The 27,911-nt window shown below is 44.5% G+C and overlaps 3 protein-coding genes across 16 annotated transcripts in view; 1 reads left to right on the top strand and 2 right to left on the bottom strand.

Annotated features, from left to right (window-relative positions):
* Nucleotides 1-2,406, bottom strand: part of NR1D2 (nuclear receptor subfamily 1 group D member 2) — a 29,459-nt gene extending 27,053 nt beyond the window's left edge. Inside the window, exon 1 of one of the 2 annotated variants that reach the window (XM_054692744.1) lies at nt 2,388-2,406. Coding sequence is in view for 1 of the 2 variants with exons in the window: in XM_037525157.2 (XP_037381054.1) it covers nt 1,815-1,830 (16 nt within the window). In the remaining variant the exon portion in view is untranslated. Of the gene's footprint in view, nt 1-1,814; nt 2,133-2,387 lie in introns of those variants that run through there. The other variant, XM_037525157.2, reaches the window with a different exon arrangement.
* Nucleotides 2,407-2,590: 184 nt separating this feature from the next.
* Nucleotides 2,591-27,911, top strand: part of NKIRAS1 (NFKB inhibitor interacting Ras like 1) — a 62,347-nt gene continuing 37,026 nt past the window's right edge. For 8 of the 12 annotated variants that reach the window (XR_008550841.1, XR_008550821.1, XR_008550812.1 and 5 more), the window contains exons 1-4: nt 2,591-3,023; nt 3,804-3,933; nt 7,629-8,018; nt 25,243-25,353. Coding sequence is in view for 9 of the 12 variants with exons in the window: in XM_054692616.1 (XP_054548591.1) it covers nt 25,260-25,353 (94 nt within the window). In the remaining 3 variants the exon portion in view is untranslated. Of the gene's footprint in view, nt 3,024-3,803; nt 3,934-7,628; nt 8,019-18,760; nt 18,855-18,993; nt 19,063-19,100; nt 19,207-25,242; nt 25,354-27,911 lie in introns of those variants that run through there. The other 4 variants (XM_037525115.2, XM_037525121.2, XM_037525137.2 and 1 more) reach the window with 4 other exon arrangements.
* RPL15 (ribosomal protein L15) lies at nt 15,944-18,515 on the bottom strand. 2 transcript variants are annotated; one of them, XM_037525085.2, is made up of 4 exons: nt 18,460-18,515; nt 17,624-17,820; nt 17,104-17,240; nt 15,944-16,520 (listed from the first exon to the last, which is right to left on the bottom strand). In XM_037525085.2, exons 2-4 carry the CDS (start codon nt 17,793-17,795, stop codon nt 16,215-16,217), a joined length of 615 nt encoding a protein of 204 aa, XP_037380982.1. In that variant the 5' UTR covers nt 17,796-17,820; nt 18,460-18,515; the 3' UTR covers nt 15,944-16,214. The 2 variants fall into 2 exon arrangements, with proteins under 2 accessions (XP_037380982.1, XP_037380990.1); XM_037525093.2 differs by having other exon boundaries at nt 17,624-17,805; nt 18,460-18,514.

Raw genomic sequence — 27,911 nt, 5'->3', positions numbered from 1 at the left:
GATAATGTTCCAGGATGGTTCAAACGAGAAAAACTCTGACCACCTGAGCCAACCCGGCTACCTTACATGAAGTTGCAAAACTGCAAAACTGGAAGAATTCACTCATGCTAAAGACTGGGTTAGAAGAGGCCGAAACTGAGAATATCTAAATTCTAATCGAGTCCATTTCATGATAGCCTTACCCAATTTTAAAAAATACCCTCAAAGACTAAGTAGACCCACAGATCATAAAAACACAGATAATGTCTTCATCTTGGTGGAAAATTCAAAACATTGATTATCGACATGTAGCCTTCGGTGAACATAAAAAGCCCAAAACTGGCTTCTACAACCTCACTGACTTCAGGACTAAGGGCCAAAAAGGCGAAGGGAGAACAGAGTATTCCTGTTCCATAACAATGCAACAGGACGTGTAACAAGACAAGGATTTATAGCTGTCAAATTCTGCTGCTCAGGGCCTCCCCAGTGGCGCAGCGGTTGAGCGCTGGGTTGCGAAGCTGCCGGCGACCTCTGCGGCGCCGGTTCGATCCCCGGCTGCTCCCCGGCCACTGGAGGAGGGTCCCACATGGCACGCAGACCTCTCCTGCCGCCCGCTGCTCCCCTCAGCAGTGTGCTTCGGTCTTTCTGCCTGCTCTGCTCCCCACTCTGGCTCTGGTGAATTCTCTCACCCTCCCGCGCTTCTGACTGTACCCAGTGCATGTATAAAACAAAAAACAAACAAACAAATAAATAAAAAACATGCCTCTATTAAAAAAAAAAAAAAAATTCTGCTGCTCAGATTCATGAAAGGCTTAAAAGAATGACTTGATATGAACAGTGACCAGTCTCAATAAGGTCTCTAAGGCACCTGGGATCACCTGAGTCATCCTGAGCACACAAGAGCTGAAGGATGAGCTTTGGGCGTCAGCCATTTACAGTAAGGCTTCAGCCTGTGGGGATTTTCCAGCCAAGGGGTAGCATCCTAGAGGAAACCTTTATTTATTTATTTATTTTTAATTTTTTGGGTAAAAAATAGGCAGCAACCTAACAAGTCGCACGGGATCTAAAGCATCTCCGATCTGTTTCGACGATCTCCCGTCGGGGAAGCCTCATGCCTCCCCCAAAGCAACCTCTTTGAGCTGAGGTCGTGCCGTCGCCCCGCACTTCATCAGAACCCGCCAAGTCTGCAAGCTCAGGCTCAGCACCGCGGGGCAACCTGCAGCCCGTGCAGGCCGCGGCCAGTGCACTGCGGCGCCCGCCTCCCGGCCGCCGGGCCGCGGGACACCGCACGCGCACGCGCGGCCTCCTCCGCAGTGTGCAACCCCGCGGGGGAGGCGGGAATCGCGGCCACGTCACCGCCAGGAGGGTTCCAAAGGGGCGGGGCCTCCGCGAGGCTGCGGCGCTCCCAGCCGGCTTGCGCGCGCGCGCCCCCGCCCCCACGTGTCCCTGCGGCCCCGGGGAATGTGGGTCACCAAGCCGAGCGGCCTCACGTGTCCCCGCCCGCCGCCGCCGCCTCAGCGCCCATTATGTAATGCCGCGTCACGCACCCGCCCAGCCAACCGCCGCCCGCGCGCCGCCGAACGTAAACACAGCGCGCACGTGGCTCGCGCGGCCCGGCCATGTGAGGGGGGGCCGGGCCGGCGCCGCCGGGCCGCGCTGCGGCGTTGCGGGGAGCGGGGAGGGCGCCCGCGGGCGGCCCAGGGGGCGGCGGGAACGGAGCCCGAGGCGGCCGCACCGCGCGCAGCAGCCCACCCGCCGGCCCGGGGGCACTCCCGACGCCGCCCCCCCGAGCGCCCCCTCCGCCGGGCCCCCACCCGCCGCCGTCCGGCTCTTACCCGCATTCACCTCCATGGTGCCCTCGGGCAGGGCGCTGACGCCGCCCGCTTCCCGCACAGGGAGCAGCGCCGCCGCCGCCTCAGCGCCGCGCCGCCCCGGGCTGGAGGCAGCGCTGGTCGCGGGGCCGCCTCATGGGCAGGGCGGGCGGGGCGCCCGGGACCCGGGCCCCGCGGCCGGAGAGCGGGCAGCCGTGGGAGAGGGCGGCGGCGGCCGGCGAGCGGCGCTCCTCGCGGGGCCCTGACAACAAAAGCGGCGGCGCGGCGGCTTCCTGCAGCCAGCGCACCGCGGCGGCGAGGGCGGCTGACGGGGAGGGCAGCGCGACCATGTGACCCGCGCACACACCCCCTCCCTCCGCGCGGCCGGCCGCAGCGCCGGCTCCGCCCTCCCGCCGCCGCGCCCTCACTTCCCGGCCCCCGCTCCGCCGCGCTCGCCCGCGCCCCGCTCCTTCCCGCCCACGCGGGGCCTAAGGCCGCGGCCCGCCCCGGCCTCCTCGGGCCCACTCTCCCGCCTGCGCGCCCCCCACACGCTCCCTCCCCGGACGGCCCACACGCGCCTGGCGACGCCGCGGTCACCTCGGAGGGTCACCGGGGACGGCCCTTCCCGGGCTGGGCCGACGGGGCTCGGACGGCCCAAGCCCTCCGCTCCCCCCACCCCCCAACGCCCCAACCCCCCGCAACGCCTCGACCCCACCCCTAACGCCCCAACCCCCCGTAACGCCTCAACCCCACCCCTAACGCCCCAACCCCCCCCAACGCCCCAAACCCCCCCCAACGCCCCAAACCCCCCCAAACGCCCCTCCCCGTCCTGCTCTGCCAGGGCGGGACTTGAACGCAGGACCCGTTTCTCGCCCGTCTCTGCCCCTGGGGGCTGTCAGCCACCCCCGTAGCTGAAACGGACCCGTGTTCTGACGACCCCCTCTTAACACCGAGACTTGACTGAGCGCTGGACGGCCCCGTCCGGCGGCCCGTGTGGTTGTGCCCTCTTGACGGCCTTTGGGCGTCCCCAGTGTAAGGTGCGAGCGTGTGTCAGAACTGAGGGAATCCACTGTACGATTTGTCCGTCTCACCTTGCGTGTCAGTTTTACATGGAAAGAAAAAAAAACAAACAAACCAAGAAACAAGTGTGTGCTAAGCTCCGGCAAGGATGTGTGCAGTTGAAATGCACGGCAGAAGTAAAATGGGCTGATGGATGGAGATGGAAGGCTGGAGGTACGGTGAGGGGATGGTTGTGTGGGGGTAGCCACTGTCAAGTTCTTTGCAGTTTGCTCTTTGACAATTTTCGGTATAGAATGTTGGGGAGATGTCATGTGTAACATTTTTGCTTATGCAGCACCCCTTCTTGGCCCCACTGTCCCACCTCCTGCCCCCTCTTTTACTCCCTCCCTTTTCTCCCTCACACACAAGTTCCTTTCCCATTTCGTCCTTGCTGTTTTAGTAAATCTGTCAGTTGCTAAAGCTAGTAAAATTGGGTCCCTCTCTCCCTCTCCCCATTTCTTTCCCTCCTCCTCCTCCCTTCTCATCCCTTTGCCTTTGATATCCCATTTAATCCATTAACAAATCTGGGCTATTCTACCTTCATAATGTCTTCCTCCTGTGCTCTGCACCATGGGCCTTGCTATCACTCTGGACCCAACCACCATCTCGTGTGGTACACTGTAACAGTTGCTCCCTAACAGAGGGGAGGCTCCTGATAGCTACTTAATCAGTCTTATTTTTTAAATATAAATGAGATCTGATTACTCTGCCCAAAACCCTCCGATAGCTTCTTGCACTTTGAGAAAAATTCAAGGCCTTACCAGACCTGCAGAACTCTGTACAAGCTACAGGTCCTGTTTCTCTATCCAAGCTTTCCTGCCACGCTCTAAACACAGTTCTAAAGCAGATTGGTCCCCTTTTCTACCCTGTCTGAGGGCTTTGCTACCCTATGTAATGTTGATGCAAGAGTTCCCTGGGTTACACTTTGTAGCTTGCTTTTTTTATTTTATGTAGGAACCACCATCTGCTTTTACACAGGTGCAATGAGGCTAATGCGAACAGTCTAGAAAGCAGAAATGAGATCATAAAAGAGGATACCACTCTAAGAAGGCACCATACTCTATGGTACAACATTCTGGAAAAGGTAAACTATGGAGGCAGTAAAAATAGCATTGGTTGCCAGGGTTTAGGGAAGAGAAAGGGGTGGATAGGCAGAATACAGAGGGGCACGTGCGTTCTATAATATGGTGGATATCTGTATGATACTACAGTGGTGGATGCCTGTCAAATGTGCACCACCAAGAGTGACCCCTGATGTAGGATGTGAACTTTGGACAATTGTAGTGTGTCAGTATAGAGTCATTGATGATAACAAACATATCTGGTGGGGAATGTTGATAGTGGGAAAGGCTGTGTTTCTGGGGCAGGAGGTATATGGGAGCTTTATAAACTTTTTTGTCAGTGTACTGTGAGCCTAGAGTGCTCTAAAAATGTCTTTTTTAAAAGATAGGATAGTGGGCCTCCCTGGTGGCGCAGCGGGTTGAGCACAGTGCTGTGAGGCTTTCCGCAACCTCTGCAGCGCGGGTTCGATTCCCGGCCAACCAGGGAGCTACCCACATGGCGCGGCAGACATCTCCTGTCTCACTCACTGCTCCGCTCAGCAGTGTCTTTGGTCCGTCTGCCTGATCTGCAACCCACTCTGTCTCTGGTGAATTCTCTCACACTCCTGTGCCTCTGACTGTACCCCAGTTCTTGTATAAATAAATAAGTCTTTAAAAAAAAAAAGCACTGTTTGATGGAGGAATTAAAATAAAAATAAAAGATAGGATACTACCCTTTAAATTTGAAAAGGAACTGAATGACCATGAAAGGCCATTGCAAAGAGATTAACATCCTCTCTTCCATGATAATACCTATGAAGTAAAATCTATGTTTACTAGCCTCATGTTTTTTAAAAAAGGTGACATTCTTCCTGTGAGGCTTTGTCAGTAATTATCAGAGATGATAAAGCTACAGCCCCTCACAAGCACCAGCCGCGCTACTGGCCACTGGAAAAAGCCCTGGACTCATTGGTGGGTACCGTAGGAGTGGCTGAGAGGCTAGAGCTGCGATGAGAACTGCCTTTTGCTGCTGTCCTTCCAAGGAACCTCGTTTATTTACCCTGTGGAGACTGTAACTCAGATAACTGCTAATGGATTTCTACTTACTTCCCCTTCCTCATTCCTGTTACCAAAACCATAACTGTTGAGTGAAGTGACTTTGTCTTCAAAAGTCATCTGTTTAAAAGTGCAAATTATTTCTTGGAAAAGCTACTTCATTAACGCTCTTTTGCTAACATTAGGACTCTGGACAACTGAATACGCAGGTAAATCTGGATGTGGATAAAGGGAGGAATGAGTATAAGTATTAATAGTGTTCTCATTCTAAATAAACTAAAGCAAAATAGGCCAACTGGGGCACTGCAGCATTTGGACCTGGATGAAAGAGAGGTATTGGGGAGAAGAAAAAGGAGACTGGAAGATGGAGTTGCATTAAAGTTGAAGTCAGTTAAAACCATTTAAGGCCCTTCATTTTAAAATGTTCTAGTGAATCATGCTAGTTCCCAATACCACAGTACAGTCTTCTAAAACTTTATTTTCTCTATGCTCTAGGTCAACAGTTCTCAAACATTTTGAGCTCAGAACCCCTTTACACTCTTAAAATTATTGAAGACCAGAAAATTCTTTTTTCAATACATTTTGTTAATATCTACCTATTAGAAATAAAAGCAGAAAACATGTTTAAAACACAAAAATACACAGCATGTATATTGTGGAGCAGTGGTATCATCAAGTCAACAAACAGCTTGGGAGGTTTCCCTCGTACAGCAGCTATTCATCCTGGTATTTATAATATCCCTTCTTTCAGGCTCCCTTTTTCTTTATTGTTCTGGACATAGTAATAGCTTCTCTCTCATCCCCCAATTCTGCATCAACATATACCTTTGTTATAATTCAGAAATTTGTCTAGAATTACTATTAACTAGAAAAAGAATTATAATTAAATAATAAACATCAGCCTAATGACCAGTTATGACTTACATAGGTATTGCTACGTAGAGCATGTCTTCTCATTTTGTCTTCATGAAGTATTCAAATAAGACACTACAGTAACCGTGCAAAGAATAAAATCATCCAAATTGAATCCGTCTATTGATACCAGCAAGACCAGTGATGTGTTCATGTGCAATACTAGAAATGATGCCCATATACAATATACACAACAATGCAACAATCTTTTTCTTTCTTTCTGTCTTCTCTTTGCTTGGCATTTTTTGAGCTTTATTCACATTATTTGCAATAGTTATATGGCTATATCACAATTTTTTTATCTTCTTATTTTTTTAACTTTTTTAAAAAAGATTTATTTATTTATTTATTTATTTATTTATTTATTTATACAAGTCAGAGGCGCGGGAGGGTGAGAGAATTCACCAGAACCAGAGCGGAGAGCAGAACAGGCAGACGGAGGAAGCACTCCGCTGACTGAGGGGAGCAGCGGGCGCCAGGAGAGGTCTGCGCACCATGTGGGACCCTCGCCAGCGGCTGGGGATCAAACCGGCTCTGCAGAGGCTGCAGGCAGCCTCGCAACCCAGCGCTCAACCGCTGCGCCACCGGGGAGGCCCCAACATTTATTTTTTTAACATTTATTTATTTATGCATACAAGAGCTGGTGTACAGGCCAGAGATGCTGGGGGTGAGAGGATTCACCAGAGACAGAGTGGCGAATAGAAAAGGCAGACTGATGACATACACTGCTGAGGGGAGCAGCGGGCAAGACAGGAGAGGTGTGCTTCGCCATGTGGGTTTCTCTCTGGCCAGCCAGGGATTGAACACGTGCTGCAGAGGTTGTGTATTGCTTCATAGTGTGGTGCTTAATCCCTTGCGCCACCAGGAAGGCCCCTCACATTTTTTTCATTAAATATATTTGTTTAGGGCCTCCCCGGTGGCGCAGCGGTTGAGCGCTGGGTTGTGAAGCTGCCCGCAGCCTCTGCAGTGCTGGTTCGATCCTCTGCTGTTCCCCGGCCACCCCACCGGAGGAGGGTCCCACATGGTGCGCAGACCTCTCCTGCCTCCGGCTGCTCCCCTCAGCAGTGTGCTTCGGTCCTTCTGCCTGTTCTGCTCCCCGCTCTGGCTCTGGTGAATTCTCTCACCCTCCTGCGCTTCTGACTGTACCCAATGCTTATATAAATAAATAAATACATAAATAATTTTTTAAAAATATATATATATATTTGTTTAAATATATAGGTATATTTTATCTTGTTGTTCATTTTTGTACACTGATTGCTCCTCTCTGGTGTAATCCCCATAAAATTCCCACCACCAAGTCATCTGTGACCCATCACCAGTCTCTTGTACTCTTCCCTCCCTTGTTTTGATCCCTCTCCCTCTCCTTCCCCTGCTGTATATCTCTGATTTACAGTTTGTCTGCTAGTTTTGCCTTTTTTCCCCCCTACCCTGTGGTTGGTTTCCCTGTATACTGCCTATAAGTGAAACCATCCGGTGTTTTTCTTCTTCCTTCTGACTTATATCACTGAGCAATGCAGTGAGATACTGTAAGAGGTTAATATGGTCCCACCAAAAGACACAAAATTGTCTTTTTTAAACAGTTCTAAAAAACTTGCAGTTTTTTAAATTTAAAATAGTTCTTTTTTTAATTAAAATTTAAGGTAGGGAGGGGTAAAGGAAAAATAGAAAAAAATTAATAATAAAAATTAAAATTTAGTCATTCAGTTACTCTAGCCATGTTTCAACCATCAAGTCACATGACTAACACTCACCATATTGGTCATTACAGGTTTAGAACCTTTCTTAGTCTTCCTATCAGAAGTAGGAGTTTCAGAGAGAGAATGATCGAAGAAGGAATTCAAGAGATTTTCCTGGAATTAAGTGGAAGCATTTCCAAAGTAGAATACTCACAGATTATCCTACACAAGTAGTGGGAAAAAAAATCTTTAATGCATGTTATGGATAAATTTCGAAGCATCAGAGATAAAGAGATCATAAAAATGGCCATAAAGACATATCAGATCATATATAATACAACAGACATCAGACTTCTCAGCAGCAGTACTCAACACCTGAGGAATGCCTTCGGAAGTCTAGGTGAAAATATTCCGTGCTAAATCTCAGAACTCGGCCAAACCATCTATCACGTATGAGGAAGGATAAAGGAATTTTTAGACAGGTAAGTTTAAAAAACTATGTTTTAAAATTTTTAATTTTATTTTATATATATTTTACATCATTCTTCCTTTTAGTACAATGTATGCTTTCTCCTCTCAGGTGTAGCCCCCGTAAAATTCCCACCACCAGTTCACCCCTGCACCATCACCGTAGTCCCTTGTGCACTTCCCCCTCCCCCACTCCCCACCCCCTACCCCTCTACCCCAAAAACTACCTTTTCTTAGAAAGTTACTATGGTGAGGTAACAGAGATTCGGAGAGGGGAAGTATGTGTGTTCCAGTACAGCCATACACTGAGCAGTAGGAGAGGAAGGGACATGTGTGACAGGGAAGTATTTATATTCTTTTCTTCTATAATAGAAAACCAGTAATACCTAGTGCAGAAGTCACTAAAATGAGGAAAGGGACAGCAAAGCTCTCAACAAGTTTGGGAGTTTGGGTTTCTAGATAAATGGATGGAAAGGGCTGGGTAGAGAACAGACTGGCTAAATTCTACTCTGGAATGCTGACTTCACACAGCTTGTCATTGTATAACAAGGAGAACAATCTGAAAAACTGAGAGATCTTTAAGATTGCCTTCAAAGATGCAAAGGGAAAGTGGGTGAATTAGATTGCTAAACTATCACCACTTTTTAATCTTGCCATCATTTCAAGATTTAGAAGTCATCTATTACAAGTATCTCTTAAGTAATCCTTGATAGAATTCTTAAAATCTATTAGAAATTAAGTGTTCTTATATGCTCTGGAATGCATGTTTTTACTTAAAGGAAGAGGAAACTCTGTGAAGAATGTTCTGTTTTCTTAGGAAGATGGGCAAGCTGTGATTAATCACCGTTGTGGTTAACACTAATTCTTGCAGAGTTGGTCCTTATAGGTCAACCGGATCCCTTTCTTTTGCTTTATAAATTGAGCTGAAATAGTTCCTGCTGACCTGAGAGTATTGGCTGCTAGCCCAGAAGTGCCTCCCCTGCAGGCTCTGTATAATGAGGCAATCCACAGGGCTGATCTCAGCATAAATAAAAGTTCAAATTGGGACTTAAATTTTTAACACATTTGCAGTATGAAAGCAAAACAGCCAGAGGAACCTCAAGAGAATGACATCATTCAAATAACTGAATAATCATTTAATCATTCAAAGAACCAAGATCACAAGAGACTTGTCATTATGACAGTGTGCTCACAATTGGCTGAGATGGATGCTTCCTTCTTACTTTATACTCATGACCAAACATACGGATACAATTACCTTGGGTGTTTGGTTTAGGCTTATTGGAATGGTTTGTTTGGGGTGAGGAAAGGTGAGACAATGTTCAGTTCTTCACTGTGGGAAAAAAGTTTCTGCACATAGATGATGGATGGAAGAAAGGAAGGAGCAAATGATAAACATGTACACATTTGCAAACCCCATTTCTTTTGGATGAATTTAAAGTTTAGTTCATACATTGCCATTCTTTGATGAGCTAATCTTAGAAACCTCTCTTAAGCAGAAGGAATATAAATGTCTCAGTTTTTAAAGGCTAAATACTGTTCTCATAAATATTTATTAGGCTGCTGGTATTCAGTGTATAAACTATTTTGAAGTACTGCCTAAGAGAAAACAAAAAATATTATGTGCAGACTAAAGACATTTTAAATTTTTTAGCATTTATGGTTATATAGTCTTCAGTGTGATATACTGCTACATTTTCCTTCTTCAAATTAATGACCTGCCCTAGGAAAAATGAAGGTAAAACTAGAGCAAAACCTCTTAAACTAGATGTTAGCAGTTGAACAATGAACAATAATTTTGTACATCATCTTTATATACATTTTTAATGTATAAGCATTATATATAATTTAAAATAAATTTACTGGCTTGCAAAAACATTTATTAATTACTATTCTTTGCTAAACAGATAAAACTACTTATACATTTATAGGAAAGTTCCCCTTAAGTAATAAAAAAAAGTCCAAAGAAATACCATCTTTGGAAGAAATTAATGAAAATTCGGTAGAAAGTAAGGCTTAGGTTTTTGTTTTTTTTTTAAGATAGATTTATTTATGTATACATGAGCTGGAGTGTAGGCCAGAGGTACAGGGCCTGGGGTAAAAGGGAGACAGAGTGGGGAGCAGAGGGCAAGACAGGAGAGGTCTGCTGTTCCATGTGGGTCACTTCCCTGGCCTGGGATCAAACTCATGCTGCAGTAGCTGAGGATTGCTTCATAATGCTGACGCTTAACCCCTTGCACCACCATGGAGGCCCCCAAAGCAGGGGTTTTGCCTAAGGAAAAAAAGTATATTAAAATTCTTCCTAATTAAGTGCTGCGGAATATCATTTTGTCAGGTAGGGTTGAGTTTTAGAGGACCACAACCTATTGCAAGATCAGGTTTTTTACCTTTCATGAACCAACTTTTGTGCCATTAAGGACAATATTACCTGTCCATTTTGAAGTTGCATGGTATAATAATGGAAGTCCAAAAATAAAAAATAGGAAAGGAAAGGCAGAGATGGAAGGAGGAGGAAGTACAGGGATTCTTTGCAGGTACATTTTCACCAAACCCATATATTATGCTGATAAATATGTAGAGTGGGATTTTACTCAAGAATGGTGCCGTTACCATTTTGGGCTGGATATTTTTTGTTTTGGAGGGCTGTCCTGTGTATTATAGAATGCTTAGTGGCTTCCTTGGCTTCTGCTCTCTAGAAATCAGTTCCAAAATCCCTACACTACAGTTTTGACAACTAAAAATGTCTCCAGCCACTGACATAGAGTAATTCACAAGAAACTGCCAAAAGTAAGGACTAGAGCTCTAAAGGTGTGGGGTGAAAGAGAATAATCTGTGGGTGAGATTAAGGAAAGAATGCAGACAACCAACCAAAGCTGTACTCATTTCCTATTACTGCTATAATAAATTACCACAAACTTAGTGGCTTAACAAAATACAAATTTATTTTCTTACAGCTCTGTCTTAACTGGTCAGAAGTCCCAAACATGTCTCCCCGGAATAAAATCAAGATGTTAGCAAAGCTGCCTCTCTTTCTGGAGGCACTAAGAGAGAACCTCTTTTCTCACCTTATCCACCTTTTGGAGGTTACCCACATTCTTTCACATGCCCTCCGCTTCCATCACTAAAATCAACAGCATCAGGCAGAGGCCCTCTCACATTGGCATCTCTTTTCTCCTCTGCTCCCCTCTCATATTTAAAGGACACTTACGATTATCCACCTCCTGCTTAGATAATCTTCCCATGTCAAGGTCAGCTGATTAGCAACCTTAAATCCATGTGCAAACTTCATTCCCCTTTGCTTTATAACTGAGAATATTCAGAGGTTTCTGGTACCAGGAAAGGACATAGCCATTATTCTACCTACCACAGATATTCATGGGGTGATCTCATGACTGATTCTTAGCATAGAAAAAACACCTCTGTTTTGGAGGAATATGAAGTAAAAGTGGAACTCAACTGCTAGTTTTTGCTCTTTCCATTGAAAGGCGACTGCAGTCTTCTTTGCCAGTTACTCCCAAGACACTAGAAGTTGTTTTGTGGCAGGTGACAATATATAGTCCTTATGTGGGATTGTTTTTTAAGGATGTACACAGACCTCCATCTATCATTTAGTATAGCAGTTTATACAAATGACTGGAATTTCATGGTGCAGCTAGTTTTTTTTAATGCCCTTTTATCAAGTCCTATTTGTAGATACTCTTACAATAGTTATTGCTTAAAGTCTGCTTTCTCAAAACACCCCGTGGAAACTCTATCATATCTGTGCTTCTGCTGCCTCTATTTAGTTGAGTTTTCAAGTCTATAAAAGCTTCACATTACAAAACAATCAAAGACTTTAAGCCATGCTTCTTTCTAACCATCTATAATCCATTGACTTTGGGGTAACATACATATAGAGGTTTTTACCTACCTCTCCCATCAAAATGAACCTCTCTGTCACAAAAACTTCAATTACCAAGGGCAGGCCTCACTGACTAAGTATTATAGCACCAGGAAAAGGTTAGGTAGAAAACTCTGCCTGTGCCTAGTTGCCAGAAGGAAAAATAGGGCCGTCTTTGGGGCAGGAAATCAACAAGCACTCGGTTTCTGAATTCACTGGTTGGTTGAGGGCTCCAAGACCAATTTGGGTCTCGTGTACCCCATACTACTTCCCGAAACCCACTCTTCTTCCCAACCTCCCTGCCTCCTACCCTTCTTCCCACATCCCTTCTCCCTCCTCACCCCTGCATTTCCCTTTGCTTTCCCTTTCCCATCCCTCCCTGCCATTAATATTTATGAGCAATGCAGTGGTCAATAACAGACAAGAAAGCTGACTGCATTAGGCTTAAAATCTTCAGAGGAGACCTTCTGCCTGCTCTGCTCCCCGCTCTGGCTCTGGTGAATTCTCTCACCCTCCCGCGCTTCTGACTGTACCCAATGCATGTATAAACAAACAAATAAATAAATAAAACATGCCTTTTAAAAAAAACAATCTTCAGGGGAGAAGGCAAATAAACAACCAATCAATCATCAATAAACAAGCTAGAGAGTATCAGATGGTGATGCTCTGGGAAAAAAATTAAGTGAGGAAGGGAGAAGCAATGCCAGAGAGGAGGATGAGAGAATTTTATTGTTTTTTTTTAAGATTTATTTATTTATGCATACAAGAACCAGGATACAGGCCAGAGGAACGGGGGTGTGAGAGGATTCACCAGAGACAGAGTGGGGAACGGAACAGGCAGACTGACTGAAATATACTGTTGAGGGGAACAGCAGGCATGACATGAGAGGTCTGCTGCGCCATGGCCATTTGGGTAGCTCCCTGGCTGGCCAGGGATGGAACTTGTGCTGCAGAGGCTGAGGGGATGAGGGAATTTTAAATAGCACATTCAGGGTGGCCCCACAGAGAAATTATATTTGAGCAAAGACCTGAAGGAGGCAGGGAGTGCATTATGATGTTTGTATCTGGGGGAACAGCCATCTTGGTAGAGAGAAGAGCCACTGCAAAAAGCTTAAAGTTAGAGCATGCATAACTGAATTTGAGAAACAGCAAGGAAACCAGTTTGGCTATCAGGCATGAGCAAGGGAAAATACAGAGTAAGTGGGAAATGAAATGGAGGAGGTAACTGATTTTCAAAGGCAGTGGTTCCTCTGCTCTCGGGGTATTTTGAAAATTGGTGAGGGAGTTTTTTGATTGTCACAATGGTGGGATGGGCTAACTACTGGCTTTTTATGGGCAGGTGCCAGGGATACCAGATATTCTGCAAATGTATAGGACAGTCCCATTCAATGAGGGGATTGTCCTGTGTTCAGATGTCTTCCTATACTTACAAAGAAGAAAGAAAAATCTATTGTGCAGTTTTAATAGCTGCTGTATTTTCTAGGAGCAAAACTACAATGTAAATGAAGGGTAGGTACTTGGTTGTTCTGTTTGCAACAGTAGAGTTTTTAGAACATTGAGAAATCAGGTCATTGATGGCATCAGTGTTTATGGTATTTGAGTCACTGATTCACTGATAACACATACACATATATCAGGCTACACTCATGGGTTCTTCACATATCCTTTACCAGAATTTGAGTATGAGTTGCAAAGTGTGTGTTCTACCTTCTTCATTATGTGCTTTGATTATGAGTTTTAAAAGCACAGGACCATTATCCCACATTTGCAAATTTTAAGGAAATTTGAGCATTTCTTACCAACTTTTTTTCCCATTTAAGAATAGGTTGAAAATTGTGTATGCAATGACGTTCAGTGCAGCATTAAGAATAGCTAGTCTATGGGCAAGCTAAATGTCCAGCCAGTCTTCCCAAGGCTTAACTGTGAGGTGATGGGTACATGGAAAGAGTTGCTGGGTGAAAACTGCCATTTTGGGCGAGTTCCTATAGGGTGGTCAAGTTTCTGTATGTCACCTCACTACTGGTGTTTCAGGCCAGCTGGATCCTTCCAAGACAAATCTCCACTGATGAATATTTTAAAAACGTAAACATAACAAAGGCCGTGGTAATTACACACTTTAAAAATCTGTAGCAACAAACACACTTTTTTTTTAACATTTATTTTATTGATTTATGCATACAAGAACTGGGGTGTAGGCTAGAGGTGCAGGGAGGGGGAGGTGAGAGGATTCACCAGAGACAGACCGGAGAGCAGAGCATGTAGGTGGTTTACTAAAATACACTGTGCTAAGGGGAGCAGTGGGCAAGATAGATATGCTGTGCCATGTGTGGGTTAGCTGCCTGGCTGGGGATCGAACTCAGGCCTTAGGCCTTTACTGTGATAGCACTGAGATTTAACCCCTATGCCAGCAAGGAGGCCCCACTTCTATATTTCTTAAGAAAATCTGAATCATAAATTTGGGTAATTTGAATTATATGCTGATCTAGAAATACTAAACAGAACTTAAAGGGTGGTAACGTCATGTCTAAGGTGACATTTAGTATTTGAGTATTTAATATTCTATCATAAAGATACTAGGGTGACTTGTTATGTCTCAGGAACACCAAAGAGGCTGAGATCATGTGAGGACAGCAAGATATGGAGGACCTAGGGTAAAAATGGAAGGGCTCTCATTTCCAGCAAGAGTCTGGTAGGATCCTTCTAGCTGTTGTTTGGAGATCAAACGCTGCCTCAAGGATAGGAGTGCATGCAGGTCTTGGAGACTGGTAATGACCCTTGACCTGAATCCTCCCTCTTCTTCCAAACTGACAGCAGCAAGTTTGAGGGAAAGCACCTAAATGACTAAAAACCCAAAGGAGACTAAGCACTACATTTTCCTCAAGTTCGGTTGACTGTTAGTTCCTGTAGGTTAGGCTACTTGGTTTGTTTCAAGCATCCTATTAGCACCAGATGACAAAAGATTAGAGACAGTGCCATTTGTTTTAGTTTAACAGACATTTATTCCTTGAGTCAAACAACCTCTACACACAATGGAAATATATGGTTTAAGATTTTGAGTGGAATTTAGGTCTCAGTAAGTTTTGAGCCTGCATGTTTTCTTGAAAATTGGGGCTTTTAAGACACCTAAAGAGAAGCTGCAATTAGATTTTGAAAGTATTCTTAAAACAGCAAAACCGGAATTGGTAGGGATTAGGGTAATTCCTCTCTGTATTTCGACACAAATTCACACTGGAAACAGCTGTCGGCCTAACCAAGTTAGTGGAATGGTACTTCTGTTGGCCAGGGATGAGAATAACTGTAGACAGTTAGGTAAGAAACAATAGATGACAGCTACATCTATTATGACTTAGTTCTTAGTAGCCTTATGAGAATAGATGTGGGTTGACCCAAGATAATTAAGACTGACTCAACAGTAATCTACTTTTAAATAAAGCCAACCACCTTTCTCCAGGTTCCTAAAAGTGTGACAAACAGATCAAGCTTTTAAAACTTTGATCAAAGTGGACACAATTTTTTATTCTCACACTTGAAAGGTATGTGATTGTCCCTGGTCTCCCAACCCATAGCATTACTAGTTTATAATCCCAAATAATGTCAATTCCCATTACTGACTACTGTGTACATAATTCAGGATCCTTCATACCCCATGAAGTAATGGGATTCAATCAGGAGCCTTGACTTGAATGGGTATCGTGGAGACACTTGTTTATGTTAACCACCATATTTCATTTATAAGAACAGGTCTTGTAACAGGTTTATTCAATTCTCCTAGAAATGGTAGCTTTTATACTGATTTTCAGAAGCAAGTTAAAAAAATGGAATATTGGACTAAAAATGTGGGCCCTAGTTAGCTTTCATTTTTTTCTGCATATAATCACAACAAAGGATTAGGATAACATTCATGTTTCAAGCAAAATCCAACTGAAATTTGTTCTCACCAACTCCTAAAAACAGCTACTTGAGAAAACCAGATCATCACATTACCCCAATGAAGTTATAGGTTTTATCACATGCACCAAGAAAGCTATAGGGCTAGTTTCTGCACTTTTTTTTTTTTACAGGATTTTACACCTATTATACCAAATAGCATTTTAAACACTGACATGTAACTCCCTAATAAGATAAAGCAAAGACAAAGAATTTATCTTATTAGAAACAAGATACATCACTTATAAGCCTTCAAACATTATTGCACTTTAACTCTCATAATTTGACAATGCATTCATGAAACAATCTGCAGACACTAGTTTTAACAAATTAAAGAACACTTTTAAGCAGACATAACTGTCCTAAATTGTTTATTAGGTAAGAATTTTACAAACATTACTTATTAGCGGTAACGGTGGAGCTGGAGAGTATTGCGCCTTCTCCAAGCTGCACGGCGAGAACCACCAATAGTGTGGTGGAACTTGTGGCCCTTTCCAAGACCACGGCTCTTGCGGCCTGCAGATGTTAGCCCCCGCATCTCCCTGTGCTTGTGGACTGGTTTAGTGATCCATTGGGTGTCAGGGTTTCTTCTGATAGCTTTATGGAATGGATCAATGAGGATAACCTCAAAAAATTTGTACGTGGAATCTTCACCAACCCAGTAAGAATTCAGGACTCTCAGAGCTCCACAGTGGCGTCCAGCTCGCTCCTACAACAGGAAAAAAGGCCCATAGTCAGCTTCCCACAGTAACAACTGGGAAGCAATACTTCTACCTTTTTTTTTTTTTTTTTTTTTTTTTACCACTAGACAAGTGACTGAGGCTGTACTTTAACATCTCAAAAACCAAGCTTCCCAGTTTGGCCTAAAAGTACAGTAAGGTTTTTACCAAAATAACATACGTAACATGTTTAGACTGATTTTAAGCCATTCCATCTTATTTCCCTTTCCCTCATCAAAGCTGAGTTTCAGAATATGACAATTACAAGTTAAGTGATGTGTGTAAGCCTAGCTTCCACAAACCTGGGAAGGTGTTTCAAGACAAAGACTACTGCCCTGCAACAGCTCAGGTTCTGCAGGCTCATACTAATCATATAAACTCCCCAGTATATATGGACTATCAGTAACAAAGACGGACAGTGTCGTGGACATCAACGCTACCAACAACAGGAAAAATCATAAATTCCACTTTATACACAACACATCTAGATTCAAGCTAACAATCAGGAAAGCTGCTCAAATTGTTCCCGGCCATCTCTAGAAGGTGACCACCTGCTACTCAAAAACCACTTACTTCAGCAACAGATTGAAGGCTTCTAGCAAACTTCAGCTGATTTACACCATGGTGGACAGGCTTGCCATAGGTTGCACCCTTTGGAACTGGACGTTTGCGGCCACCACGGCGCACACGAATCCGATATATGACATAACCTGTACCAAAAAAATTATCATTTTTTAATAACAGGAATTAATGATTTAAGTTTCAACCAGTTGTCATTAATGCTGATCCAGCATCAAATATATTTCAGATAAGTTTGCTGGTAATAAATACCAAACTGTGACCCACTTATGAAAATATTTCTGTGATTTTCCAAGTAGTCTAGACTCATGGATTTGCAATCACTGACACACTTGCAATTTAGTTAATTGCATGAACTGCAATTTGCCAGTCAACTTGTGTGCCTTACTACCTTAAGACCCTTTTTGCTAAAGCTTTTTATGAAGGAAGACACTGGTAATACCCCTTCCTATTCACCAGTTTCTAACTTTTTCCGGGGAACTTTTGTTCCAGCAACAAGGCAAAGATCACTCACCTTGCTTGGCTTTGTATCCCAGTCTTCTCGCTTTATCCGGCCGGGTGGGGCGGGGTGCCCTGTGGAGGGCCGACAGCTGGCGATACTGCCAGCAGCGCACCCTGAGAAGAAAGCGCATCACATCGGACTGCTTCTTCCTCCATAGTTCCTGGATGTATTTGTAAGCGCCCATTTTGGCTTACCTTTGCGGAAAAAAACTGAGTAGTAAAAAAATACACATTTTAAGTATAACAAGGGGGCTCCGTCCATCTTAGTCACCCTTCCCCGCCCCAAAGGAAACCACTGGGAATGAAAATGGCTCTGCACGATCTGCAGGGGACAGCTTGCCCAACCCTCTGTGCCCAACGAAAGCAGCGGTAGGTATCCCCTGCCAACCGAGGCGCAGAACAGGGAGGAACCCAGCACATTTTGGTTGGACGAATGAATGGCGCGAGACGTGGACACATGGGGCGGACGACCGTAGGCGGCGATCCCAGGGGCCCGGCCGGCAAGGAGGCCTAGCCGCCAACCCAGTCAAGTACTGCTGGCACCGAAGATTAACTATCGAGGAAAATGCAGCCACCCCATCCAAACCACTGGCCTCGCTTTAGGACGCCCAGGCTTCGCTCTCCTTCACGCTGCGGGCCCAGTTCTAATTCGTGCCGCCATAACATCTTCCTCCAGCCCGCCTCGGGGGCCGCCTTTCCACGCCCCCGCGCTGCCCCACATTCTGATCAAACTCGCACCGCACAGGAGGCGGGAGGAATTTCCAGAATGCAGGGTCCCCGAGCCCGGATGGCCAAAGAGAAGGGAGATCAACGGCGGATGGTGTAGGGAATCGCTCTAACACAGCTTACCTGATGGCTGCCGCCAGATGGAAAGGAAAGAGCCCTTTACCCACAATCCCCCTTGGGCTCCGCCCCAATTTCTGCGCGCGTCCTTCCGGTGGACCGCGGCCGCCGCCCGCGGCCTCCTGGGACTTGTAGTTCCCGCGCCGAGCCCGGTGGGCGGAGCTCTGCCGGAATTGGGCGCAGCTCCCCCTATTGCCCCGCCTCCTGCTCCGCAGGCTTCAGTCTGGGCGGCTGCGGCGTCGCGACGGGCGGGAGCGGCTGTGGCGCGGCCTCCGCGGGCAGGCGTTCCTGACGCGCCCGCCGCCAAGCGGAGGGGACGCTGGTTGGGGGCGGTGCTCCAGGGCCCGAGACTCGCCGCGGAGCTGCGCGCCGCTGTTTTCGGGGTCTGAGGCGGTTTCCAGGTCTGTGTCCCGCGGCTGTGACGCGGCCTCGCGCGCCGGGCGCCTCGCTGAGGAGTCGCCGCGGGCCCCCTGCGCGGCGCCGGGACCCCGTGCCCGAGGCGGCGGGGCGCGCGCGGGGTGGGCCTCGCCCGGACCCTCGGGGTCCTGGCGTCGGTTCTGGCTTTAACCCCCGCAGGCCCGACGCTGAGGGATTTTGCCCCGAAAAAAGGTGCGGGGGAGGGGGAGGGCGCGCGCGGGCGGCCCGGGCGCCCCTCCATCCCGGCTTTCCCCGCCGGGCTTTGACTCCAGGCCGCCGCCTCGGAGCCGGCGGTCGAGGGAAGCGGAGTGTTGTTGGCCGAGACCCTCCCGCCAGGTGCGTGGGGTGTTTGGGGGGGGCACGGACGAGAAAATGCCGGCGCTTTCTGTTGCGTTCAAATGCTAACTTTCAGTGTGGCCGAGGCTTAAGAATCAAAATGACCTAACCCGCGGACGGTTTGGGTTGCTTTTTTCTTTTTCTCGTTTTTTAATTGCTCCTTTACCTCGGGAAGAGGCATCACGTGGTTCTTCGAGGCTGTCAGGTTGTGGAGTGTCTGCTAGGGGCCGGGCCGCGTCCCAGCCGCGGGGATGGACCGGGGGGCCGCGCCCCCGCTCCAGCTTTCTTGGAAATGGGCGGAAATTCAACCTCAGGCAGGTAGGGCTTCTGCTCAGTGCTTAAGTGTTAAGGACAAACAAATATTAAGGGGAGGGAAGGGATTCGGGCTGTTTCGGTGGGATTCGTAATTGTAGATGGAATGTTCTGGGTAAGTCTCCTTAGAAGTAAATTTGAGATGTTCTAACGATGTGAGCTTTGGGGGTGTGAGGTTTGACTTCATTCCCAGGGAAGCGTGACGAGGCAGGAGCATGTCAGGATTGATGCTGGAACAGCACGGAGGCATTGTGGCTGGCATTGCTCGGAGGGGAATAGGAGTTGACATTAGGAGCGAAGGTTCTTGTCGGGACTTTGGGTTTTCAAACTGCTGAGATAGGAAACCTTTGGAGGTTTGAAGCAGGAAAGTGACTTCACGTGGTTTACATTTTAAAAGGATCGTGTGTGTTGCAGCTTTGATGCTAAAAGGAGGAAGGAGAAAAATGAAGGCAGAGAGCTTAAGAGGTTGTATTAGTATCCTGTTGCTGCTTGCATGGATTACAGCAAGTTTAGTCTCTTAAAACATCACAAATTTATTGTCCTTGTGGTTCTTTAGGTCAGAAATCTCGCTGTGTTAAAATGAGCTTGTCAGTATGGTTATACATCTTGGGGAAATCATTTGCTTGCCTTAGGGTTCCAGTTTCTAGAACCACCTACATTTGTTGACTTCTGACCTTTTCATCTTCAAAATCAGCTGTATGGGATCTTCAAATAAACCCCCGTGCCACACACACACACTTGATTTGGCTGATACACCTGTCTCCCTCTTACAGGACAATCTCCCCATTTAAAGGTTCTTAATTTAGTCATAGTCACAGAGTCCTTTTTACTGTGTAAAATACTCACAGGTTTTGGGAATTATAACATGGTCATCTTTGAGACCAGGTGAGAGAAGGTGAGAGACCCGTGGTGCTTCCACCACTTAATTAGTGATGGAGGTGTTAAATGGTCCCTCCCCCCAGGAATGTTTCAAGGGTAGAGGATTGATCACTTGTGGGTATAAGAAATGAGTCAAGGATGATTGACTTCAAAGTTGGATCAATCATTTAGAAAGAAGATTCTGGCAATGTGAACAATCACTGCTAATTTCTCAATTAGTTTTTGCAGTTTTGTTTCTTTGCATTTTCTCACTTAGCTGTTTTGCAGGATTTGAATTGGCATTTCCAACTGATTTTTAGATTCCAGAGGGCAGGGTTCATTTCTCGTTTTGCCCCCTCATTTGTCCCCAAATATCTGGCATTATAATAAGCTTTCAGTAAATATTTGCTGAATGAATTTTAAAAAAGGTAAGCTGGGGTCTGCTTTCATTGTTCGTTTGTAAAACACTTATGTATGTTTACATAAGATGTAGTCACATATGGATAAGAATTGCACGCAATGCATAATATTTACATAAATACACAGTGTAGAAGTTTTCCTCCATGCTTACATAAGACAGCATCTCTTGTTGATGTTAACAGTGTTTCATTGGTTTTATTTTTCTGGTTGCATAGAAAGGTGATGTTTTACTTATAAAGTAGAATGATTTCCTTAAAATGAACAGAAATACAGGTTTCCCTCACTATCTAAAAGTAGAGCATTTCTTTTTTTTTTTTTAAGATTTATTTTTGCATACAAGAGCTGGGGTGTAGGCCAGAGGTGTGGGGGTGGAGGGGGTGGTGAGAGGATTTACCAGAGACAGAGTGGGGAACAGAACAGGCAGATTGACTAAAGTACACTGCTGAGGGGAGCAGCAGGTGAGACAGGAGAGGTCTGCTGCACCATGTGGGTTGCTCCCTGGTTGGCCAAGGATCAAACTCATGTTGTAGTGGCTGGTTGTAGCTTGATAGCAATGTCTTTAACCCCTGCGCCACTAGGGAGGTGCACCCCTATATACCACTTTTAAAGCCACTATATTAAGACTATTTTCAAGACTATAGAGTATTTGATTTCTGAATTCCTCAGGATACTGTCGGTTTCAGCATTTTTCCAGCTATCTGTGATCCCCAACCATCAAATTTGCCTTCTTTTTACAGAGGATCTATTCTGTTAATCATTGGGTTTTTTTTTTCTTATTACTGTTTGCTTCACTCAATTATAGTCACGGTATTTTGCTTTTGAAAGCACTTGACTTTCTTTGAAGACTGGTATAATGTGTGGGAAAGGGGCTTTTTTTTTTTTTTTGATTGAACAGGAGGGAAAGAGGAAATAAGGATTGGTATTTAGAAATTCTTTTTTTTTTTTTTTTAAGATTTATTTATTTATTTATACAAGGACTGGGTACAGTCAGAAGCGCAGGAGGTTGAGAGAATTCACCGGAGCCAGAGCAAGTAGCAGAACAGGCAGAAGGACCGAAGTACACTGCTGAGGGGAGCAGCGGGCGGCAGGAGAGGTCTATGCGCCATGCGGGACCCTCCTCTGGTGGCCGGGGAGCAGCCGGGAATCGAACCAGCGCTGCAGAGGCTGCGGGCAGCTTCACAACCCAGCACTCAACCGCTGCGCCACTGGGGAGGCCCAGTATTTAGAAATTCTTCTTGGAACTAAGATATTTTCAGAGGAAGAAAAGTAACACTATAAAATAACAATAGAAACATAGGAATTTAGATTCTAACAGAAATCTTTTCTTACAGCTGAATTGTTCTGTGCTGCCATCATTTTTCTTACCCTCTGGCAGATATATTTCTTTTTCCTCCTCTTCTAACATGGTTTGCTGGCAACTTTTTTTAACTGGTATCATTAAAAACCTTTGAAAGATTCAGTGGTATAACTTACAGGAGACCACAGTATGCAGAGGGAGTATAATTTGATGATAAATGAGATGACATTAAATCATTAATTCAGAGTTAGGTGTAGAAAATCTTTTAAAATGGGCTATGGTTGCTGACATAGGAGATGCCATACTATACAAACCATACCATACCATAAAACTCTACACTTAGGAAGGGTTAAGAAATTTTCTGTTGCAGTTATGTTGAAAATGTAAAGAAAGTTCCCTAAGTGGTTCTACTTAAAACAGTGATAAATATACTTAGGATGATTTAAAAACATCCCAAATATGTTACCCAGGAAATAATGGTTGTGTCACATAAGTGGTGGTGATGATTCTGCTGCTAAAATGCAGTGCTCTGGAAGGAAATGCTGTGTTGCTGTTATACTACCGTAATCAAAGCATTGAAATTTTCCTTCTCATCAGGTTAGTATTGTGGTTCATTTGGGTCATAAAAAAATTATAGGCTTTGAGAAAATAGAGGTTTGGTAGACATTCACTTGTTATTTAGTGTTTTCGTTGTTGGTAAAGAAGAAAAGCAATAGTGATATACAATACACATACATACAAATACAGCTGCTGTTCTGCCACCATGAAAGTTATGTCTGTACTGAGTTTTTAGTTGTCACAGTCCAGTAAGTATATGACCACAGAAAGATATCCAGGTTCCCTTTTATCAGAATGTTTACTTGAATTTCTTTGCAATTATTGTTTTCTGACTTCGGGGAGTTGGGGCATTGCTTTTAGTCAGTTATTGAATATGCTTCTAGGTAAGAACATTGGAGAAATAAGGTGGTAGGAGATGACAAAAGTCACTCTGAAGTTTCAATTTTCTTTTCAGGATATTTTGTTTTTAATGAGCCTTGTTTCTTGTCTGCCTTGGCTTCTGGTACCTTGCTTTCTGGAAAATAAAAGCTTTGAAGAAAATGTTACTTGAGGGCCTACCCGGTGGCGCAGCGGTTGAGCGCTGGGTTGCGAAGCTGCCTGCAGCCTCTGCAGCGCAGGTTCAATCCCCGGCTGCTCCCCGGCCACTGGAGGAGGGTCCCTCATGGCTCGCAGACCTTCCTGCTGCCCGCTGCTCCCCTCAGCAATGTACTTCGGTCCTTCTGCCTGCTCTGCTCCCCGCTCTGGCTCTGGTGAATTCTCTCACCCTCCCGCGCTTCTGACTGTACCCAGTGCTTGTATAAATAAATAAATAAATATTAAAAAATAAAGTTCAGTGTACTTTAAAAAAAAAAGAAAATGTTACTTGATCTTGCTCTTTGGATATGTTAGGAAGTTAGGAGAACTAGTTTAAGGCCCTGAGTAATTTATCTAGCATTAAAAAGTATGCCACAAAAAGAAGTATAAGAGAGCCCAGGTGGCTAACAAAATCCATTTTCTCACTGGCCTGAGTAAAGACTAACAGCAGCTTTAATAGAATTAATGTTTGCTTAAAAAATTATGTCCATTCGTTATCCAAATTTTTATTTATATGTCTCCTTAACTTTTTTAAGATTTATTTGTTTATGCATTAAAGAACTGGGATACAGGCCAGAGGTGCAGGGGGGTGAGAGGATTCAGAGACAGAGTGGGGAACAGAATAGGCGATTGACTGAAATACGCTGTTGAGGGGAGCAGCAGGTGAGTCAGGAGAGGTCTGCTGCACCATGTGGATCAGCTCCCTGGCCAGGGATCAAACTTGTGCTTCAGTGGCTGCGGATAGCTTCATTGTGCTGGGACTTAACTCCTTATGCCACCAGGGAGGCCCCTGTCTCCTTAACTTTCTGTTCAAATGTGGATTTTTCTATATTAATGAGCATGCAGTTTTTTTTTTTTTTTTTTTTTTTTTTTTTTTAAGATCTATGCATACAAAAACTGGGGTGTAAGCCAGAGTTGGGGCAGGGGAGAGGATGCACCAGAGAGAGTGGGGAGCAGAACAGGAGGAGCTACTGAAATACACTGCTGAGAGGAGCAGTGAGGAAGATAGGAGAGATCTGCTGTGCCATGTGGGTTGCTCCCAGGCTGGCTGGGGATTGAACTTGTGCTGCAGTGGCTGGTGATAGCTTGATAGGGCTGTCTTTAACCCCTGTGCCACCAGGAGGCCAAAAGACAGTCTTTATAGAATTAGTTTCATCCAGGATTTGATTGGGATTCTTGTAGACTAGTATAGAAATATTTTTGTGTAGAATGTGTTTATTCCTTTTGGAAACAAACAAGTATGTTTTGGTTACATGTATTACAATTATTTGGAATTCATCAGTAAAGATATATAAGAAACTGGTAACTGATTGTTCTAAGGAAGCACAACTTGGAAAAAGGGTTTGGAAGGACATTCTTCTGTGTGTCCTTTTTTTAGATTTAACCAGCCCCCCCCCACCCCATGTATGATTTGCTTATTAAATTCAAAAGTAGAGGGCCTCCCTGGTGGTACAAGGGGTTAAAATGCAACCTGTGAAGCTGTCGCAGCTTCCGCCAGCATGAGTTCAATTGCAGCTGGCCAGGGAGCAACCCACATGGCGCAGCATAACTCTTCTGACTCGCTGGCTGCTCCCCTCAGCAGTGTACTTAAGTCAATCAGCCTGTTCTGCTCCCCACTCTGGTGAATCCTCTCACCACCCCCATACCTCTGACATATATCCCAGTTCTTGTATGCATACTTTTTTTAAAAAAGATTTATTTATTTATACAAGCACTGGGTACAGTCAGACGCGCGGGAGAGAGATTTCACCAGAGTGGGAAGCAGAACAGGCAGACTGATGAAGTACACTGCTGAGGGGAGCAGCGGGCATGACAGGAGAGGTCTGCGTGCCATGTGGGACCCTCATGGGGGGCCGGGGATTGAATCAGCGCTGCAGAGGCTGCAGGCAGCTTTGCAGCCCAGTGCATAAATAAATCTTAAAAAAATTTTTTTTAACTTAGGAAAAAGAGGTTGATTTCAACAGTATGTAATTTTAAAGACCTGCTATGCTCATAAGGACTTGTGATTCTTTTTACAGTGATATCCTGAGAGAAGATGGGAAAAGGCTGCAAAGTTGTGGTTTGTGGATTGTTATCTGTTGGGAAAACAGCAATTTTGGAGCAGCTTCTTTATGGGAATCATACTATTGGTAAGATGATTTTTACTTCATTTCTTTGTTGATTCTGGGAACTGCTAGGGGTGTTTTGTTGGTCATGCCAACCTAAAGATGGTACACAAAAGTGAGGTGTAATCAGAGAGACCAGAAGGGTCATAGAAGTCATAGAGAGGGGAGAAATATAGAAAAAAAATCTTTGTTATTGAAATTCAAGAGTACTTGATATTGTGCTATAACAGGTCAAAAAACGTATGTGTCCACATGTATACATGTGGTTTCCTGAGTAGGGGTCATAGGAGTCATAGAATCACTGACTTGATATTTTCAAACAGGACAGTCCAGTACTGCTGCATAGGTTTTAAAAAATGGAAGAGGCAGTTCTTTGCTGCAGTGACCTAATTTTATGAATTGGATTATCTCATATAGTCATTGACTTAAACAGTTGTTAATTACTTGCTATATGATATAGGTGGTAATGAGATAATGAGACCTTTTGAGGATACAGAAGAAAACACCATCTAAGGGGATTATGGTTTAGTAAGTAAGACAAATTACAGATCAGAATGAAAGGAGATTTATGTTAGAGAAGTAGAGTCATAGATCTTTGAAGTACTTATCTCTGGCACGTACCTTATAGCATATTTCTGCCTTTCATTAACTATTTTGATCAGCTCTGCTTCTCTTATATTTTCTCCAAATAATGCCTAACAATTTTGATTAAATCCTTATTTGGTGTTTGTTCTAATGCTTATGCCAGCAGATCTCAAAATTTTTGGTTTCGGTATTCCTCCTGCCAGAGTGCTGCATTAATGACTCTTAATTTTTTATCTGCAGAATCTAAATTATACCTATGTAAAAAAATAAATTGTTCCTAGGAAAAAAATACCCTTTATACTCTTAATGCCCCGACAGCTTTTGTTTATTGTAAGCTATCTTTTGATATCTTTAATGGATTAAAATTATTTTAAAATATATTTATTATTGGATATAATAAAATAGCATAGTAAACATACCACATGGTAAGATAACATTTTTATAGAAATGTATTTTTTTTTTAAAGATTTATTTATTATACAAGAGCTGGGGTACTTGCCAGATGTGCAGGAGGGTGAGAGGATTCACCAGAGACAGAGTGGGGAACAGAACAGGCAGACTGACGAAATACACTGCTGAGGGGAGCAGCAGGTGAGACAGGAGAGGTCTGCTGTGCCATGTGGTACCCTTGCCGGCTGGCCAGGATTGAACCTGTGCTGCAGAGGCTGCGGACAGCTTCACAGCGCTGTGCTCAACCGCCTGCGCCACCAGGGGAGGCCCTTTTTTATAAATTTTTTTTTTTTTTTTTTAAATAGAGGCATGTTATTTATTTGTTTGTTTTGTTTATACATGCACTGGGTACAGTCAGAAGCGCGGGAGGGTGAGAGAATTCACCAGAGCCAGAGTGGGGAGCAGAGCAGGCAGAAGGACTGAAGTACACTGCTGAGGGGAGCAGCGGGCGGCAGGAGAGGTCTGCGCGCCATGTGGGACTCTCCTCCAGTGGCTGGGGAGCAGCTGGGGATCGAACGGGCGCCACAGAGGCCGCAGGAGCTTCGCAACCCAGCGCTCAACCGCTGCGCCACCGGGGAGGCCCTTTTATGGAAATGTATTTTTAAAAAAATTTAGACTCTTATTTTCCTCAAAATGACAGGTCTCTTCATATAGTTTCCTGAGAGAATGTATATGATACATTCTTTGACATATCACATATTTGAAATGTCTTTATTTTACTCTCACACCTAAACTATTATTTTGATGAGTATAGAATTTTAGGTTGAAAATAATTTTATTTCAGAATTTGAAGGCGTGACTCCACTGTCATCTTTTCAGCTTTAAAGTAAAATACATATGAAACAGTGCATAAAACACATACATGGTTTATTGATTAATTATGAAACAAATCTTTGCAAACTGTCCACCTGGGTCAAAAAGTAGAACATTGAATGTACTCTAGTAGCTCACCATGTTTTTCAATTATAACTTGGCCTTTCCCTTGATTTTTAGTGAATCCTTTTTTATATCAATGGTTGTGCCACCTCTATATGTATCAGTAATATAATTTATTTTTATTACTTTATGTCAGTGGGGTCATTTGGCTCTGTTTACTCAACATTTTATTTGTGACGTTCATCCATATTGTTATAGGTAGCTGTGGTTTAATTTTCACTGTCTTATAGTATTCTGCTGTGTGACTATATCTCTGTCCTGTCTTGATGAACATTTGGGTTGTTTACAGTTTTGAGGCATTAGAAATAAAACTGCTATAAACAATGTTGTACATTTATCGAAGCTATTAGGTAGACATATATCTAGTAGTGAAATTGCTGGTTCATTCAAATGTATATCTTCTATTTTACCAGATTCTCTCATCTTCTTGCATCTAGGGTTGCTTTTGACAAGCTCACAGCTATTATGTTTCATGTTACTTTGGTTGTGGAAGCTTTTGTAGGCTTTCTTCTTTGTTGCAGTGTTCTGAAATTTCACAGTGATGTGTCCTAGAATTGGTGTGTTTTCATCCATGGTACTGTGCACCTGGTGAGACCTTCCTTATGGAAATA

The sequence above is a fragment of the Talpa occidentalis genome, unplaced genomic scaffold (assembly GCF_014898055.3).
Source record: "Talpa occidentalis isolate TD23 unplaced genomic scaffold, MPIMG_talOcc4v2.1 talOcc4.10, whole genome shotgun sequence".
Classification (NCBI taxonomy): Eukaryota; Metazoa; Chordata; class Mammalia; order Eulipotyphla; family Talpidae; genus Talpa; species Talpa occidentalis.
The sequence above is the reverse complement of the archived record's forward strand: the minus strand, read 5'-3'. Positions and strand labels throughout refer to the sequence as shown.

What these genes read in the sequence shown, in the direction of transcription:
- RPL15 (XM_037525085.2), bottom strand. Translation starts at nt 17,795, where the DNA reads ATGGGCGCTTACAAATACATCCAGGAACTATGGAGGAAGAAGCAGTCC. An exon ending in GGGATACAAAGCCAAGCAAG is followed by an intron (nt 17,241 to 17,623) that starts GTGAGTGATCTT and finishes TTTTTGGTACAG; the next exon opens with GTTATGTCATATATCGGATT. An exon ending in GCCTTCAATCTGTTGCTGAA is followed by an intron (nt 16,521 to 17,103) that starts GTAAGTGGTTTT and finishes TTCCTGTTGTAG; the next exon opens with GAGCGAGCTGGACGCCACTG.